A 20268-nucleotide genomic window follows, 5' to 3' on the forward strand; every position below is an offset into this window, starting at 1 on the left:
GCTGCCATTGGCCCTTAACCCCAATTCATGATGCCGCGATCGCGGACACTTTCGCGTGCGTGCCTGAGTTCGCAGGATGTCATGTTACTCCCTCCCAGAACTAGTCTACCACACTGTAGCCTTTATTCGGCTATGGCCTGGTCAGCAAGTGGTTAAACAGTTCATGTGTTTTCCATTTTTTATTGTGAAAAAATATGGGTTTAAGATTTGCAAATCATTGCATTCTGTTTTTATGTTGATTTTTAAAAATACTAATTTATTGACTATTGATGCAAAAAAAAAAAAAAACCCACACAAAATGATCTAGTAAATAGATACCAAACATGTCACGCTTTAAAATTGCACACGCTCATGGCTGACTTATGATACTTAAAAATCTCCACAGGCGACGCTTTACATTTTTTACAGGTTACCAGTTTAGACTTAGAGGAGGTCTTGTGCTAGAATTATTGCTCTTGCAATAACATTTCCGGCAATGCCTCACATGTGTGGTGCGAACACTGTTTGCATATGCAGGTGAAACCTATGTATGTGTTTGCTTCTGTGCACGAGAATGAAGGCACTGTCCCTTTTTTTTTTGGATCACTTTTATTCCTGCCACAAGAAATGTAAACATCCCTTGTGATAGAAATAAGGCACAACAGGTCCTCCCTTTATGGAGACAATTGTTGGGGTAAAAAAAAATGTTGTTTACGTCTGTCAGAACTGGAAGTGACGTTGCTTTTGGCCTCCCAGGACTATAGAGATGGCCGAGGACCACCTGGTCCACAGCTGGCTCTATGGTAACCTGGCGGAACCATTGGATTGCATACTGTGGGATCATTCTGGACCATTTGACATCCTTAAGTTGAGCTGGTTATACACCAGCTCAACTTAAGGATGTCAAATGGTCCAGAAGTGGTAAATATTCAATCTTATTGGAATGGGCACTGTAAATGCTCAAAACCATACAAACCTTACTACAACATAGTGTAGTAATTTAGAATTATCCCGCGAGTTCTATTTAAAAAATATTGCATTCACATAATCAAAATCATAGCATGGCATAATACCGTTGGTCTGTGATAGGCAAACAATCCCATCTCACTTCTAGTTTTGGTGATTATGTCATCTAATGCCGCCCTGATGCGTTGTGCCATGTGGCTTCAGAGGATCTGAGGTGCGGGAACACATTTCAATGGGAGCTGCTACAGAACATTTATACATTTTGGTGGCAGTGCACTAGTATTTAATGCATTAGTGGCTCCACAGCCACCCAGATCACTTTTAAATTAAAGTGGATGTAAACCAATTCATGAAATTTGAGCTGGGCACATATATCTGCAGTGTTTTCTTATCTCTTTTGAAAGCACTATGTCCCGTGGCTGTCTCCTGCTACATTGTTCTGTTATCAGCCTGATAACTTCTGGCAAGTTCTATGTCAATTGAGATAAAGCCAGCCTGAAAATGTGTGTTCTGAAAGTCTCTACCTATGAGGAGAGGGGGTGTGTGCCTTTCCTCCAATCAGCGGTCTTGGCTGTATGCCCAGGCTTCACTGTAGTGCTGAACAGGAAGAGAAAATCTCCTAACATGATCTGAACTTTCTAAGGAATATATAAAGCTGAAGACAGCAGATATACATATAAAATTTGTTTAATCCCTGTGTATCATCTGTGGCTGTTCATTTCACTGGGTAAATGTGAAGGTTTACATCTACTTTAAAACTCAGAGACCACTAATGAAAATTAAAACAGGCTCACAGCCGCTACTGTAGCCATAAGCTTGCTTTAAGCTGTTTACCATTTGGTTGCACCAGACACATCCAAAGAGGCGAACTAGATAAGGAAGTTCAGCACCCTGCCTACCTTGCATAGAGAAGTAAAGAGACCTAGTAATGATATCGCTGGGTCTAAAATAAGCCTATGTAATAAAAGTTTAGCATGTTGATAAGAAGGGGAAAGGAGGAACAGAAAGGCAAAACTCCCACTTTAACTTAATTTTTTTTTTATGAAAAAAGTCATTTTAAACGTGTCAAAGGGCTTAGTTCTTATTGAGACTAACTTTAGTTAGTTGAAAAGCAAATAGCATATTCCTGCATTATAAACATAACTACAGTGCTGTTCTGTTTATTTAGAAAACTTTGAACGAAAGCCCTTAGTTGGGAAACCAGATGATTCTATATGCTTAAAGGCTTCACAAGAAATCAAAACTTATAAACATTTGTAGATACTGTACATTATACAATCTGGGACCTCTCTAAAATTATTAATTTGGTTAACAATTTGGGGTAAATGGGTGGAAATGTATCAAAATGAAACCCAAATCCATCTAAGCCAGATATATGGCTTAAAACTTTGTAGTTATTTTTAAACCGAGACAAATGAGAATCATCAAATTCCATTATGATGTGTGAGTGAAGTTGCATAGCTTCATCTGTCCATGTAACATCTTCCCTTTTGTCATACCTTTATTGAAATATAAAAACAAACATGGTCAATGCCTATGTTAACATTTATGCTCACATAAATCTACTTCAAATAGTACTGTACTAAAATGATGTTTTTTATGCAAGAGGAAATCAGTTTGTTCATGACATGTACATTCATAACAGACCTTTCTTTACAAGGTAGTAAATAACGTTCAGCATTTTCAAGAGTGCCCTGAAAGTTCCCTTAAACTATTTTTTTAGGAGTGCCCTGAACATTCTAATATGCAAATGAAGGATGGGATCATCCAAAAAGGTTCACGATGTCCCACCCTATTCAACAACTCCTTCCTTGTAATTAGAGTAATTGGATCGAAGGTCCCCGAACCAGAGAGCAAAGGAAAGAAGAGGGGGCCAATAGGTCTATTGCGGTACAGATACAAAAATAAAATATAAATTTAAAACAAAAGATACATTTTATTCAAACATAAAACAAGAGAAAAATATACAGAATTAAAATGGTGATAATCATATACAACGCCAATATAGAGGTCCCAAAAAGGGGAACAACACGATGGGTTGGAGGTTATAACGGTCTCAACTAGTTTCGTGGTATGCACCGCTTCATCGGGAGCACATCTAAAAAGATCCCGGTAGGTGAAAACAGCGGGCGCAGCCAGACAGGGTCCCTTGCGGTAGCCATGTGGGACGCATTTGTGGAAAGACCTACTTGTTGTAGGCTAGATGAAGCCACAGCGATCCTGGGAACCGCTATGGCTTAATCTAGCCTACAACAAGTAGGTCTTTCCACACATGCGTCCCCCATGGCTACCGCATGAGACCCTGTCTGGCTGCGCCCGCTGTTTTCACCTAGCAGGATCTTTTTAGATGTGCTCCTGAAGAAGCCGTGCATGCCGCAAAACTAGTTGAGACCGTTATAACCTTCAACCCATCGTGTTGTTCACCTTTTGGGGACCTCTATATTGGCGTTGTATATGGTTATCACCATTTTAATTCTGTATATTTTTCTCTTGTTTTATGTTTGAATAAAATGTATCTTTTGTTTTAAATGTATATTTTATTTTTTATTTTTGTATCTGTACCGCAATAGTCCTATTGGCCCCCTCTTCTTTTCTTGGCTCTCTGGTTCGGGGACCTTGAATCCAATTACTCTATATTCAAATCTTGTGAAGCTCTGGTGAACTCCATGGCCAAGAAGGTTAAAGGCAGTGCTGGAAAAGAATGGTGCCACACAAAATATAGACACTTTGGTCTCAATTTGGACATTTTCACTTAGGGGTGTACTAACTTTTTTTGCCAGCTGTTTAGACATTAATGGCTGTGCGTTAAGTTATTTTGAGGGGACAGCAAATTTACACGTATACTCACTACTTTACATTGTAGCAAAGTGTAATTTCTTCAGTGTTTTCACATGAAAAGATATAATAAAATATTTACATATATAGCGCGCGTGTGCGCGTGCATGTATATATAGGCCCTAGAGAATAAAATTTGCTCAGCGTTTTTTTAAACGAAAATACAAAATAAACACTTTTAGGGAACACAGACACAATATAATACCCAATTTTTTCAGTAAAATATAAAAGATGATGCTATACTGAGTAAATAGAGACCAAACATTTCACGCTTTAGAATTGCGCACACCCATTGAAAGGCAACAAACTACAGTACATAAATTATCCATGGGTAACGCTTTAAAAGCCTCGTTTACAGGTTGCCAGTTTAGAGTTACACAGGAGGTCTAGCGGTAGAATTTTACCACATGTGTGGTAAAAGCAGTAGTAAGGAGGGGGATCCCCTTTTGCTGCCTGAAAAAGTGATCCAGCGATGGTATAGCTGCTCAGTTCACTTTGTACATGAAAGAGAATTGGTACAGGGATCATGGTTTTAGCCTCAGCCGTTACCCTGGTATAACCACCTCAATACAAGGCCATATATTAACATACATCAGTACTGAAGTGGTTAAACCAATTTTTTCTTCTGACATTTCTATAAAGATTTAACTGCTTATTGCCTTGGGCTATCTAGCAGTTTCTGGATCAAGGACCAGTCTAGCAGCATGGAGGAGCCTGCAGGAGCAGAGGGTTAGGCAGGCCATACAAGGTTCAGCAGGAACCGGCCGAGATTAAAATCATTAATGGGCAAGCTAAATGTACCAAATTGCTGGATTCTCTTGTGATTATCGTTAACGGCTGCTATAGCCGTTAGCAATAATCACTGTCGTTTCCTGGTGGGGGCGGCTTCCCCTGCTCGCCCTCGCTGGGAGCAGACAATTGCTGATTCCCTGTCAACACTGTGAACACATTTGGGATAAATTAGTGCGGAGACTGCAAGCCAGGCCTTCTTGTCCACATCTTCTTTTTGCCATCCCTATATCTTTTGGTGGTTCACAGTATAGGTTCAATTTATCACTTGCCTGCCTTGAGCATTTTTTTAGCACAGTTCATATTGGTCTGTTGTACACCTGCCCCCCATACCCATTCATCCCCACCCCTTGGTCCAGTTACTCACGTTGTGAACTTTCTGCACCATCCCCATTCACATCCATCCACAGCGCAGACACCACCCCCTTCTTTTTTATACTCACACTTTTTTCTGGCAAGGACAGACTATCAGGTGTTTGCAGCAGTGCCCCCTAGCCACCTTTCCCGATAGCGCAGGAGCCCCTTTTATACACATGACCTCACGAATGCGCTTCTGTTAGAATGGTCAAACATTCCCATAAACACACACCTAAACCTTGTGGACAGCCTTCCAAGAAGAGTTGAAGCCGCTATAGCTGCAAAAGGTGGGCCAACTCAATATTGAACCCTACGGACTAAGACTGGGATGCCATTAAATGGGTTGTAACCCCTCTTTTTTTTTAAATGACAACGATGTCATACTTACCTCTACTGTGTAGTTCATTTTGCACAGTGTGGCCCTGATCTACCTCATCTGGTGTACCCCGGCGGTGCTATCAGCTCCTCTTTGCAGCGGTAAACCTCCTAGGAGAAGCACTCTCCCTGGGGGTTACCTTGCGGGCACATTTGCGAGTCTGGCTTTTGTTATGTAGCTAGCTAGGCAAACTGGCACTAGCAATTTCATCATAGCTGAACAGACTAATTATCACTTCCTCTATATGCAGATCTACAGCCCAGGAACAACCAGCGCCAACATTTTGAACTTATTTTACTATGGAAAACGTTCTTAATTGCAAGGCAGTGGCATTTTGAGATTTTTTCATTAGTGTTACGGCAGAAGAATTCTGAGGGCAGCTTCAGTGTACCTAATGATTGTTTAGCAACCATCGATGACTTTGGCTGATTCTTTATGAAACTACAGTGGATATAAAAAGTCTACACACCCCTGTTAAAATTAATAAGGTTTCTGTGATGTAAAAGGTCAGACAAAGATAAATCATTTCAGAACCTTTTTCCACCTTTATTTTGACCTATAAACTGTACAACTCAATTGAACAACAAACTGAAATGTTTTAGGTAGAGGGAATAAAAAATATGGTTGCATAAGTGTGCACGCCCTTAAACTAATACTTTGTTGAAGCACCCTTTAATTTTATTACATCACTCAGTCTTTTTGGGTCTATCAGCATGGCACATCTTGACTTGGACATATTTGCCCAACCTTCTTTGCAAAAACACTCCAAATCTGTCAGATTGTGAGGGCATCTCCTGTGCACAGTCCTCTTCAGATTACCCCCACAGATTTTCAATAGGATTCTGGTGTGGGTTCTGGATGGGCCATTCCAAAACATTAATCTACTTCTGGTGAAGCCATTCCTTTGTTGATTTGGATGTATGCTTTGGGTCATAGTCATCCTGAAAGATGAAGTTCCTCTTCATGTTCAGCTTTCTAGCAGAGGCCTGATGGTATTTTGAACGTTTTATAATTCCCTCTACCTTGACTAAGGCCTCTGTTCCAGCTGAAGAAAAACAGCCCTAAAGCATGATCCTGCCACCACCATGCTTCACGGTGGGTATGGCGTTCTTTTGGTGATGTTCAGTGTTGTTTTTGCGCCAAACATATCTTTTGGAATTAAGGCCAAAAAGTTCAACCTTTTCATCAGACCATAACACATTTTTCCCATATGCTTCAGATGTGTTTTTGCAAAATTTAACCTGGCTTGGATTTTTTTCTTGATAAGAAAAGGCTTTGGTCTTGCCACTCTACACCATAGCCCAGGCATATGAAGAATACGGAGATTGTTGTCACATGTACCACACAGCCAGTGCTTGCCAGATATTTCTTTAATGTTGCTGTAAGCCTCTTGGCAGCTTTCGCGACCAGATTTGTTCTGGTCTTTTCATCAATTTTGGAGGGACGTCCAGTTCTTAGTAATGTTACTGTTTTGCCATATTTTCTGTACTTGATGACTGTCTTCACTGTGTTCCATGGTATATCTAATGCCTTGGAAATTCTTTTGTACCCGTCTCCTGACTGATATCCCTTAACAATGAGATCCCTCTGATGTGTTGGAAGCTCTCTGCAGACCATGGCTTTTGTTGTAGGATGTGACTAAGAAAACGACAGGAAATACCTACTAGAACAGCTGAACTTTATTTTGGGTTAATCAGCGGCACTTTAAATGATTGCAGGTGTGTATTGACTCCTCGTTAACACGAGTTTTAATGCGATTGCTTAATTCTGAACACCATTATTTTATTTTTTATTTTTACTCCCTCCCCTCCACAACATTTTACTTTGCACTTCTTATAAGTCACATTAAAGGTGTAAAAAGTTCTGAAATAATTGATCTTTTTATTAATTCTAGTTAGAGCCTGTAAATTGCAGTCACATATCCTTCATGAGTTCATCTGCTTTGAGTACTAAGGGATAAAACAGTATGGCGATTCCCTTTCAAGCTAGAATTGCTTCACAAATTGCAAAAATAAAACAACTTTTTTTTAATATTTTAAATATTACCATATACCTCCAGTGTGAGTGAAATTGTAAGAATCGTGAAACTCCAGTTTGAGCAGCCGCTACATCTATATGTACAGATACATCTAAAAGACATAAAATAAAAAGTTTTAATATTCAACTAACACGTTAACCACATCAATATTTGCCATAATTTACAAAAAAAAAATATATATATCTAATTTACTCATTTATATTTTTTAGGCTGGCGAAGGGGGCGCAAGTCTTTTTATGGTGGTAACTTCAATTTGAATTACTTAATGTTTATTTTAAAAGGCAAAAATAAGTAAAAAAATATGCTGGGTTTAAATTTTTAAAACTAGTATTATTATAAAGGTACAAAGTACACATTTTTTTTTTTTTTGTCCCGTTTATCATAAGACCAGAATGTTCTGGTACAAAGCTTAGTAAGGAAGTAAAGGGTTTTGTTAAATTCTGTGCTTAAAGGATAAGTTCACCGTTGGAACATGTTACACGTTCCACCCATTTTTAGGATGGCACACGTGTTCCAGCACCTGCAGCCTCCGTGACAGCAGGCGGGAGATCCACTCCCTGCACTCGCTGTCACAATTTGACAACAGCATGGCTGTGCGGAGCTTCACCCACGCAGCCGCATCCTTCATTTAGTTTCCTGTAAATGAATGCCAACAAGTTTTGCCCACCATTGCCGCTGACGGCTTGCAGGTGCCAATGAACTACAAGGGTGCTGGTAAGCTTCCTTGTCGTCCATCCTGCTCTCAGGTAACTGCCTGCCATTACGAGGTATGAGCAAACAGCTATGCTAAAGTCTGCAGGAGCCTGAGATTGCACCTGTGATCTGCTGACTGCATTTGCAATGCTCTGCAGGCTCCATAGAAAAGGAAAAAAAGTGACAGAGAAACAGTTAAGGGCTTGTTCACATGGGAATCCTACAGGAATGCGTCATACGTTCTTGGGCGATTCACATGCAGTCCTATGTGGTGCGATTTCAGCTCTTTTATTTTGAATGGGCTGAAATTAAACCACACCAAAAGTAGCGCATGCACTACTTTTGGAAACTCACTGCAACAGGATCACGTGGTACTTCTGTATAAGATCCATTGCAGGCAGACACACTGCATTTGGGGTGTCATTAACAATATTGACACCAGTTACAGATCACAACTGCAGTGCGTTTTGAATACGGTATGGGAAATGTGCACCAAACGTGGGTTTCCCATACTGTGTTAGTGTAAACTGGACATAACCGGTTGTTTTATAGCAGTAAATTACAATGTAGGAAACCGTTGCATTATTTCTACAATTGATATTGTAATAAGCTATTACAATGATACTGTAGAGAGAGGCTCTCATAGGGGCTCCTGAACATAAACTACAAGCTTGGTTGTCAAAATGTCCAATCAAGGGAGTTGCAATCACACAGCAGAGACGTGGGGTGTTTGTGGGACTAAATATGTACGCCATGCCCTATTTGTTAAACCCAAATCTAGCTTGATTTCCAAGTGGTTAAATCAATATGATGTATCAAGGAAAATCAGCATATCTAGAAATTAAACCATACCTGTTGAAGGGTTCACAAGTTTATGTAAGGTATCCATTGCAACACCTCCAGGATAATTGAAATGGGACACATATAAAGATCCTGCAGAGTAGGCTGCATTACCCAGAAGATGGGCTATTACACATAAAGATCCAAATTTAAATAGCCAAGATTTCTGGAAGTTCTGGAATCTAAAAAAATAGTAACAAACACAATCATGTGATAGGATTCAAAGGAACTACTAAACAATTCTCCAATCAGATATAAGGAATTAAACGTGTGTACTGTACAAAAAGATTTATGGAATGCAACGTTTAGGTCGGACCACAGATTGGTAACCTGATAGATAATGGGAGTCTCAATTAAAACATATCTTCCTGAAGGGCTTCAGGTCTTAATTTAACAAGGAAATTAAGCATTGTTCAAACTTTACTACTGACTGATTTGCAGTTGACTCTTGATCGTGCATAGGAAAAAAATGTTACTGCGCTGATCTAATTATCCAGAGGGTTTAGTCTCTGGAAATGTGAGCTGTGACTTAATATAATACACCCTCAACCATAAGTGGAATATATATATCAGGGCTACAATGTGCCCAATCTTAAATATGAGTAACCTAAATACAAACAATCTGTGAAAATATATAAATTAAATTTAAATCATGCATATGTGACACAGTTTTTGAATCACAAATATAAATTGGTGTATCGGCATACACATCAATCAATATGCCACAGTGCTCCTGTGAAAGAGTGGCTATCGTTGCTGCTACTAGCCGGCTAAATAATGAAAACAATACAGAAAAAAGTATACTATATAAAACACACAATGTGCAATGTGCCAACTGCACCGTGAATTGTCCAATAACTGGTATTGGAAACAGGTAATCCCCAAAAAATTATGTATAGCAAAAAAATATATATATATATAGTTATCAAACAACCAATAAAAAGTTGGTTACCAGACGACGCAAATAGCATAACGCGTAGAGGCTGCCTGGACACACACATAGAGGGTGAAGCACATTAGCATGCAAGGACCCCTTGTGGCAACACATGGGGAGAAAAGCGGGGCATGCACACCTCCTAGGACGCCATTTAAATGCTGGTCAGCGGCTTTTAGCGGTTGACACTGCCAAAGACACTCAGTGCCGGTCAGAGGCACTTTATATTGTAAGTGTTATTTTTTACCTTTTGTAAATAAATATATTTTTAACTTACTACACCATGATGAGCCCCTTGTCTTTGAGGATTTAAGGATACCTTGTAAAAGGAAAAAGGAGGTAACACCCACTGACGGATAAAGAAAAGACACCACCTTGGAGCCTATTAATATTTGGGGTCTGGTGAGTGTTGATTTTAACCATTGGTGATGGTGGCACATTTTTATCGGGTGGAAGAGATAGCGGCACTTGTCTGTATACAGCACCACCAACATTGAACCTTTTGTTTGCTGGAACCTACTGTATAGGATCAAGATTGCTTGTCATTGGACTATTTTCAGTGCAGCTAGCACATTGCACTTTTTATTGGTTGTTTGATAACTATATATATATATATATATATATATATATATATATATATATATATATATATATATATATATTTTTGCTATACATAATTTTTTGGGGATTACCTGTTTCCAATACCAGTTATTGGACAATTCACGGTGCAGTTGGCACATTGCACATTGTGTGTTTTATATAGTATACTTTTTTCTGTATTGTTTTCATTATTTAGCCGGCTAATAGCAGCAACGATAGCCACTCTTTCACAGGAGCACTGTGGCATATTGATTGATGTGTATGCCGATACACCAATTTATATTTGTGATTCAAAAACTGTGTCACATATGCATGATTTAAATTTAATTTATATATTTTCACAGATTGTTTGTATTTAGGTTACTCATATTTAAGATTGGGCACATTGTAGCCCTGATATATATATTCCACTTATGGTTGAGGGTGTATTATATTAAGTCACAGCTCACATTTCCAGAGACTAAACCCTCTGGATAATTAGATCAGCGCAGTAAAAATTTTTTCCTATGCACTATTAACCCCTACCAAGGGCACACAGTACTGCAGCAGATCACGGTTTATATTCATATTCATTTTATTTTATTTTGCGCCGGTGACACTCACAACCAAATTCTGACTCTTGATCGTGAATGCTGCAACAGCACTAGATTTCTGTAAGCCACCACAGCTGTGCCAAGTATGGCAGCATTTATCATACTTTTGCAGGGTCTGATTTCATTGTCTGTGAGAATCGTTTTTTCCATGGAGGCATTACACCACTTGAGGCCAGGTGAAATTTTAAAATAGTGCTTGGATACCATCCACTTGTCCATGAGCCATTTTAAAAGTGCACCCAGAGTAATGGGGTTTAGTACAGGAACCACCAACTGTCAGTAACAGCCACAGCCCAATACTAATCCCAGGAGCTGCTCTGATTAGCTTCTGGGCTTGTGATCCAGCCAGAGAGAGCACCATAAGGGTATCATCCCTAAAAATTCTGATAGTACCTTTACAGCACCCCATCAGCAGCCATTATATTGCAGAATCTGCATTCTACCTTTTCTAAAAAGCAATGGCAGAGGGAACTAATTTGTGGTCCGGGAGCAATCTATTGTTGCCTCAAATGCTTACATGAGTACAAGGTTATTTGAAATGTTATCATTCCAAAACATAAAAAAATATTATCTGTAAAAACCAGACATTCCATCTTTAAGCAGAGGTTTACCCAAATAACATTTTTCTCAGAACAACTTCTTTAGACTTCTAACAGAATATAACTGAGTACTAACATTTATAGGTAAAGTTGATCCAGGGTAAATCCGATTGCCTCTCGGGGGATCAGGAAGGAATTTTTTTCCCCTGCTGTAGCAAATTGGATCATGCTCTGCTGGGGTTTTTTGCCTTCCTCTGGATCAACTGTGGGTATGGAGTTGGGTGTATGGGATTGTATTGTGTTTTTTATTTTGTTTGTTTATTTTATTTTTTTGTGGTTGAACTGGATGGACTTGTGTCTTTTTTCAACCTGACTATGTAACATGTAAGGTCTGCACATACGCTGTACATACCTTATAATCTATCTTTTCATTCCGGCTTCCGGGGACTTCTCCCCGCGGGAGTAGGCGTTTCCAAGCTGAGGAGGTCCCCCAGATGATTGATGTCTTTTCAGCAAAAGCGCCCCCCGGCGGATAAGGCCCCGCCCCCATATTGCGTAGGCGCGTCCGAGTCACGGCGTTTCCGAAAGAAGGCGAACATGCAGATCTGCCTGCACCGTATAGAGCCGACTAGTTGATCTGCATGTTCGGCTTCTTTCGGAAACGCCGTGACTCGGAAGCGCCTACGCAATATGGGGGGCGGGGCCTTACCCGCGGGGGGAGCTTTTGCTGAAAAGACGTAAATCATCTGGGCGACCTCCAAGATGACATGCCTCCTCAGCTTGGAAACGCCTACTCCCGCGGGGAGAAGTCCCCGGAAGACCGAATGAATAGATAGATTATAAGGTATGTACAGCGTAAAAAAAAAAAAAAATGCGGACTGTACATGTTAGAAGTCTAAAGAAGTTGTTCTGAGAAAATTTTTATTTGGGTGAACCTCGATAAAGCGATAATTAGCCCAAAAACAAAACTTTATTATATTGCAGCTTGTCTATTCTTCGATGTGGTGGTTGCATTAATTTTACTTTTTATACCTTTTTTCCCTTTGTTTTCACCTGTTGATCCAGCCAGTATGTCTGTTATTTTTCAGTAGTCTGTTACTCTTAACCACTTAAAAGGTATTAGCAGAATTTTGTCTCTAATTTGTTAGTCAAGTTCATCTAAATCTGCTTGTGCATTTAACACTACCCTAGATTGACGTGGCTGCTGTTAAAAGGTGTCTCCATTTCTCCTCTAGCCAGAGTAAAAACAAACTGTGATACTAGCTGAATCACCAGGTAAAAATAAAAGGAGAAAAAAAAAAGATACCTTTTCACTATTTCTTCTTGAATAAAACCTTTGAAAAAAAATGTATGGATCCAAATCTGCAACTGAATCAAACCCCCTGTGTGTACCAAAGAAAGTGATGGCCACTTTTACACTGAGGCGCTTCTAAATTGTCAGTAAAAACACTGAGCGCTTTTGAAGAGCTTTTTAGGCGCTTTTGAAGAGCTTTTTAGGCGCTTTTGAAGAGCTTTTTAGGCGCTTTTGAAGAGCTTTCCATTCATTTCATTGGAGAGGGGAGTTTTTCACAGCCCTGCCAACACACTGCCCCAGTGTGAAAGCATTCATTGATCTTGATGGAAATGGGTTTTCGTGAGCTTTTTAGGCGCTTGTTTTAGCGTGAAAGCGTCTGAAAATGGCCTCAGTGTGAAAGTGGTCTAATAGGTAAGGGTAAACCACTACAGTTAAAAGAGAAGATGTGGAAGCTAGACATCTTGCTCTAGGAAGGTACAGCTATGTGCAAAGTAAAAGTACACCCTATGGAAATTGTGGACTTATCCAACACACTTGAACAGGCAAACATTAGATTTGTATTCAAACATTGTCTACAAATAAAGGTGATAAACTTGAATGGGAATACAAGTAAAATAGTATACTGTGGGAAAAACAGCACTAAAAGCAGAAATGACTGCCTGTAGGCATTGTGTATAACTGCCTGCTAGTCTCTGAAATTTGTGGGTTTCCTTGTATAAACTGCCCCTTTCAAACTCCTCTAAAAAATAATAATTGCAAGAAAATCATGGCTTTAATTAGGGTACTTAAAAAAAATGTTATTTCTTCTTTTTGAGCCATTCCTTGGTGGATTTGCTAGTGCACTTCAGATCATTCTTGTTGAAAGACTGAAAAGCCTCGTACACACGATCATTCCATCCAATGAGAACGGCCTGATGGACTGTTGTCATCGGTTAACCGATGAAGCTGACTGATGGTCCGTCGCGCTTACACACCATCGGTTAAAAAAACAATCGTGTCAGAACGCGGTGACGTAAAACACGACGTGCTGAAAAAAAACGAAGTTCAATGCCTCCAAGCATGCGTCGACTTGATTCTGAGCATGTGTGGATCGGTTAAATTTAAAGCAAGTTGGCTTTTTTTTAACCGATGGTTAAATAACCGATGGGGCCCACACACGATCGGTTTTGACCGATGAAAACGGTCCATCAGACCATTGTCCTCTGTTTAACCTATCGTGTGTATAAGGCCTTATGGTTCCATTGCAATTTTTGGACTGATGGCTTCACATTCTTATCAAGTGTACTTCGATACAATGCAGAATGTATATCGGACTTGATGACCGTGAACTACCCAGGTCCTGAAGCAGCAAACCAACATTTCACCACTATGCTCCACATTTATGAGGTTTGCCTCTTGAAATACTGTCTTTTGAGTGCAACAAACAAGTCGACTGTCACTGGCCAAACAACCCTATCTGGTCTGCAGGTTATGGTTTCAGAAGACCTGGTCTTCTATGTGCAATTGCAAACTGTAGTCATGTTCCAATGCAGAGTAAATTGGTGCAATTTTTTTCTGATTGAAGATGCATGCATCTGAATTTGAACCCATCTATTGTAAAAATTACGTGAAATCCTCCAACCAAATTTTGCTGTACTTGGGGATTACTTTTAGCATCAGTGAGCTCTTGGGCTGAATTTGCTGGACTGCCTCTCACGGGAAAATTAGCAGTTGTTATAAGTCAATTGTCACCTGTAGATTTTGATTGACGAAATGATTGATTTCTAATCATTTTGAGATCTTTTTAAATCCCTTGCCGGATTCTTAAAGAGGAAGTAAAATGGCATTTTTTTTTATGACCTGCAAATTAAAGCCATAATGTGCTAGTATGCAACATATGTGAAACTTCCCTGCAAACTAAGATCGATCGATGCCTTGTTACCACTGCAGGCCGCATCCATCTTCACCTGTCTTCCTTCTGGATCCGCAGGCTCCAGCTGTGCGACGTCACTCCCGCACATGTGCGGGAGACACCATTAATGGCACAGGAATTTGAAGGAACAGCATGGGCCGCCGTTCCTTCAGAGCCTATTCACCGATGATGTCATCGGCTGCATGTATACTAAATATCTGCTAAACGGGGCCCGTTTAGCAGATATTTACAGTACCTATAGGTAAGCCTTATTATAGGCTTATCTACAGGTACAAGTAATGGATCAGAGTTTGCTTCCTCTTTAAGCACCCACAACTTTCTTTCTGAGGACCTTAGAGAGTCGTATTGATCTTAGCATGATGACAGCTCGCATGTCAATGGCAAAGAGAACACCAGAGCCTAGATATCTGAAGTTTAGGTTCCACCTGAATACTTCTGAATGAGGTTCTAATCATTTAAACCTAATCTGGAATACTTAATTTCAATTCATGTTTTTTTTGTAAATGTTATTACATTTCTTGAATCTTGATGACAAATCTGCAATTTTGTTAATTTAGATCATGAAAAGGTTGTGTGCCATTTTGTTCAAATAGATCTGTAGGCACAATTAATCAAAGTATAATATTTGCCTGCTCAAATATGTTGAAAAAGTCAAATTTCCATGAGGTGTACTTACTTGCCTGTGAGGGTATAAGTCTCTGGGACTAAAGTGGGTAAGTGTATCTTAACCAAAGAACAAAAATGTAATAAATTGCAGCTTACCAGTCCTTATATGTCCTGGCTGCATTATTTCCTTTTTTAGGTTTTGTTCCCCCTTTATTTGCAACCTGGCGATACCGTCAATAACACATTTCCTGCCGTATGGTGACAATGTTTACCTACTGGAGGAGCAGAATTGTCACCACAGGCTACTTTCCTGATTTGGACTACAAGCACTGCCCCCTCTCCTTGCCACAATAATAAACGGGGGAAGGTAGTCTGTAGTTCACAGAAATGGTGAAAACTGATAACATTAAAGTGGATGTAAACCCTCACATATACCCAGTGAAGGGAACAGCCTCAGATGATACACAGAGAATAAACAAATCCTCCTGCATAGGTTTTACGTGTTTATCTGCAGTCTTCTCCTCTTAACACCCCTTCAAAAGGGCAGATTGTGTTAATAAAAAGGAGCACAGAGGAGGGGGCAGAGAGGCTGCATTTAGTGTGTAAGAGCTGATTGGAGGAAAGGAACCCCCCTTTCACACAAGAACTGTGTTGTGAATAGACAAGCTCCATTCTGAACTCTCCCTCCCAACACAAACTTATCTCATGTGTCGGGAAAACATCTCAGACATGACTCATGCCAATAACAGAGGAACGCAGCACCAGAGAGAAATGACACTTAGAGCCTTGGAGAGAAATAAGTGAACACTACAAACATATGTTCCTTGCTCAGATTCCATGACTAAGGCTACTTTCACACTGAAAGTGCCCAGCGTTAGCTGTAATGTTTAGTAGTTTAAGCAGCGCTTTACTGTCATTTTAGCGGCACTTTCTGGCCGCTAGCGGGGCACTTTTAAGTCTCACCCACAGTCGAAGAAAGGGTTAAAAGTGTCCATGTTGTGGTGCTACCAACACGCTTTGCAGGCTTTTCGTCAGCGCTGCCCATTCATTTCAGTGGCCAGTGTGAAAGCACTCAGGCTTCACACTGGGGAGGCATGAGAGGCATTTTACAGGCGGCATTTCTAGCGCTAAAATGCCTGAAAAACGCATCAATGTGAAAGTAGCCTAAGATATCAGTTCAGGACACAAAGTTACCAGTAAACTGGATTTTTGGCAGTAAGGACAAGTATTTTCTGAAAAATGAATGCAGCCAGGACATATAAGGACTGGTAAGCTGCAATATATTACATTTGTGTTCTTTAGGGACCATCAAGGTTGCAAGCCAATAAGATTTTGATTTAGGTAGCGATCACACAAATAAAAATACAACCTAATTTCTAACTGCACTTTTTAGACTAAAACTAGGCATCTAATGAAGGGTAAAGCCTTTTTATGTATTAAGCAAGTTTCCTTTGTACTTACATAAATGCACATCCTTTAGCTGCCACAATGTTTAAAACAGGAAATGTGTAAATGATAAACCGCAGTTCTTTATGGGGAAGGAAAGAGTACAAAAATATGAAACCCACAACTGGTGCAATCAGGAGACGCATTCTCCTGTCAAAAAGGCCAAATGGCAGGAAGAAAATGCTTAATGCCAACGTTCGTGGTATGACTGAATAAAAATACCACAGGAATGGTGAAGTCTTAAAGAGATCAGATAAGGAAATCTGTCTAAGCAAGGTCTGAATAAAAACTATTTCAATACAATTATATAAACATTGTTTGATTTTACCAAGTGAATTGTTTAAGCATTTCAAAGTCATATAGTAGAAAGTTTGACGTGATACCCTTTACTGGCTAACTTAGGTTATAAAAAATGTAATCCTTCCTGATTGCTTAGATCACTTAGTCAGGCTTTAACCACTTAACGACCCCTTCACGCCGATATACGTCGGCAGAATGGAAGGGAACATCAACGTATAGGTACGTTGTCCTTTAAGCCCAGACGTGTGGTCACGGGCGCGCTCCCGCGACCCGGTCCGAAGCTCCGTGACAGTGGGACTCGTGGACCCGATCACCGCTGGAGTCCCGCGATCGGTCCCCGGAGCTGAAGAACGGGGAGAGCCGTGTGTAAACACGGCTTCCCCGTTCTTCACTGTGGCGGCGTCATCGATCTCGTGATCCCTTTTATAGGGGGACAAAATCGATGATGTCACACCTACAGCCACACCCCCCTACAGTTGTAAACACACTTGAGGTCACACATAACCCCATCAGCGCCCCCTGTGGTTAACTCCCAAACTGCAATTGTCATTGTCACAATAAACAATGCATTTTAAATGCATTTTTTGCTGTGAAAATGACAATGGTCCCAAAAATGTGTCAAAATTGTCTGAAGTGTTGGCCATAATGTCGCAGTCACGAAAAAAATCGCTGATCGCCGCCATTAGTAGAAAAAAAAAAATTAATAAAAATGCAATAAAACTATCCCCTATTTTGTAAACGCTATACATTTTGCGCAAACCAACCGATAAACGCTTATTGCGTTTTTTTTTACCAAAAATAGGTAGAAGAATACATATCAGCCTAAACTGAGGAAAAAAATAGTTTTTTATATTTTTGGGGGGGATATTTATTATAGCAAAAAGTATTGCATTTTTTTCAAAATTGTCGCTCTATTTTTGTTTATAGCGCAAAAAATAAAAAACTGCAGAGGTAATCAAATACCACCAAAAGAAAACTCTATTTGTGGGAAAAAAAGGACACCAATTTTGTTTGGGAGCCACGTCGCACGACCGTGCAATTGTCAGTTAATGCGACGCAGTGCCGAATCGCAAAAAGGGGCAAGGTCCTTTAGCTGCATTTTGGTCCGGGTCTTAAGTGGTTAAACAATTCTCTTGAGAATCATAAAAAGCCTGATGAATATGTTTTACATACTCTTCTCATTTTCAATTTGTTAACACTGGTGGTCATAATGGATCACAGGTACAAAAACTGGGCAAAAGAAAATGAAGCAAAAAGTGCAGAATTAACCCATAGCAATCCATTATATTGCTTCTTTCATTTCCCACTAAGGTTCACACTAACCTGCACAGTAAAATGCACCTTTTTACCATGTATGCTAGTAACAGTGTCAGCTGCAGCAGGAAGCAGTGCGATGTACATTAAAAAAAAATTTGCTTCACATCCAAGTTCTTAGATTTTGAATCAACGGTCAGAATTTCCGACAAGAAAAGTTCGATGTTAGCTTTGGTCGGAAATTCCGACCGTGTGTAGTCCCCATCTGACTTTTTCTGTCGGCAAAAATTTCCGACAGCAAACATTTGAGGGCTGGTTCTCAAATTTTCCGACGAGAAAAGGTCTTGTCAGAAATGTTGATCGTCTGTATGCAATAAGTGGTTCTTGGTAACATTACAGCCAGTTATGACAAGGTAACCCGCAGAAAACATAAAAATACTATACAAATCAATGAGGCCCACTGATATATATATATATATATATATATATATATATACACAAAATTCAATGATATTTGTCTGCTTCGTGTGTTTTGGGGGTTACAGAAAATTACTGAAATGCATAAACTGCACATGTTTTTATTGCAGTATGCGATATAAACGGAAGCGTCAATGAACAAAAAACAAAATACAAATGTGCATTTTAACAATGCAAAGTAAGAATTTAGCTGAAGATGGTACCTTTATTGGGTACTGTCCAGTGGTCCCTGTATGTTGTAAAGGGCAATATATACAGACATCTATGATCCCTACTTCTGCTTAGGAAATGCCTTTTCCAGCTATCTAGCAAAATATTTAAATTAAATTTGTTTTGTTTTTGAAACTGCTTTTGTATAAGATTCATGTATATGGATTTTAAAATGCAATTATATCTTGTATTTTCAGAAGTGGTATAAAGCCCTAAAGAGAATATATTTCAAATTTACATTTTGAAACGCGTCGGATGTCCCTACTACCCATCACCACCTGCCTCGTGCATGGATGGTATATTTGCAAGTAGTTGGGGGAACACCACTTCAGGATAACCAATTGTGAAACATTATGATATATTATATGTCTTTTTGTATTTTTCTAAAAAATGTAATCATGTTTAATGTGTAATACATTTTTTAAATTCAATATATATTTTTTTCCTTCTCAAATTGCCTTAAAAATCACGATCTAAGAAATATTCATAATATATATATATATATATATATATGGATGATGGAAATTCACATGCCAAGCTACACGAGTCTTTAAATATTCTGGAGGATAGCCCCACCTTGCTTAGCTATAAAATACCATATTTTTCACTCTATAAGATGCACCTGACCATAAGACGCACCTAGGTTTTAGAGGAGGAAAACAAGAAACTACAGATATTCCACCACATCCCAATTAGGACAGGAAGTCAGGGTAATCTTCCCTGTGAGGACACAGACACAAATAAAAACCCGACCAATATTCAAGCAATGCACAAAACATTTCACCACTCTATCCAAAATAAAAAATAAAACCCCAATCCCAACAAATAGTCCGGGTGCTTATCTTTTTATGAGCCATATCTACCAGGAACGTGTGTGATAGGAATATTGATCAGACGGGGGCTTATCTAGCCTGCCTGCAGTCCAGACCTTTCACCAACTGAAAATATTTGGTGCATCTTGAAACTAAAAATACGACAAAGATGACCCAGGACTGTTAGAATCTGATATCTAGCAATAATGGAACAACATTCCTCTCCCAAAACTCCAGCAATTGGTCTCCTCAGTGCCCAGATGTTTACTGAGTGCTATTTAAAGAGGGGATGCTAAATCATGGTAAACGTGGCCTTGTCCTGTCTTTTTTGAGAGGTGTTTCTGCCATTCATTTCAAAATAATCTTATTGTTTTTTCCTAAAATGGTAAATTTTATCAGTTAAAACTTTTGATATGTC

The 20268-nt window shown here is 39.5% G+C and overlaps 1 protein-coding gene across 2 annotated transcripts in view; it reads right to left on the minus strand.

Annotated features, from left to right (window-relative positions):
• Window positions 1–1966: 1966 nt before the first annotated feature.
• Window positions 1967–20268, minus strand: part of ALG12 (ALG12 alpha-1,6-mannosyltransferase) — a 53118-nt gene continuing 34816 nt past the window's right edge. Inside the window, exons 6-9 of one of the 2 annotated variants that reach the window (XM_040343656.1) lie at window positions 16813–17036; window positions 8886–9055; window positions 7356–7431; window positions 1967–2444 (exon numbers count right to left, since the gene is read on the minus strand). In XM_040343656.1, coding sequence (XP_040199590.1) covers window positions 2216–2444; window positions 7356–7431; window positions 8886–9055; window positions 16813–17036 — 699 coding nt within the window. In that variant the 3' untranslated portion in view covers window positions 1967–2215. Of the gene's footprint in view, window positions 2445–7348; window positions 7432–8885; window positions 9056–16812; window positions 17037–20268 lie in introns of both variants that reach the window. The other variant, XM_040343657.1, reaches the window with a different exon arrangement.

This window comes from Rana temporaria, chromosome 3 (genome assembly GCF_905171775.1).
Source record: "Rana temporaria chromosome 3, aRanTem1.1, whole genome shotgun sequence".
Lineage (NCBI taxonomy): Eukaryota > Metazoa > Chordata > Amphibia > Anura > Ranidae > Rana > Rana temporaria.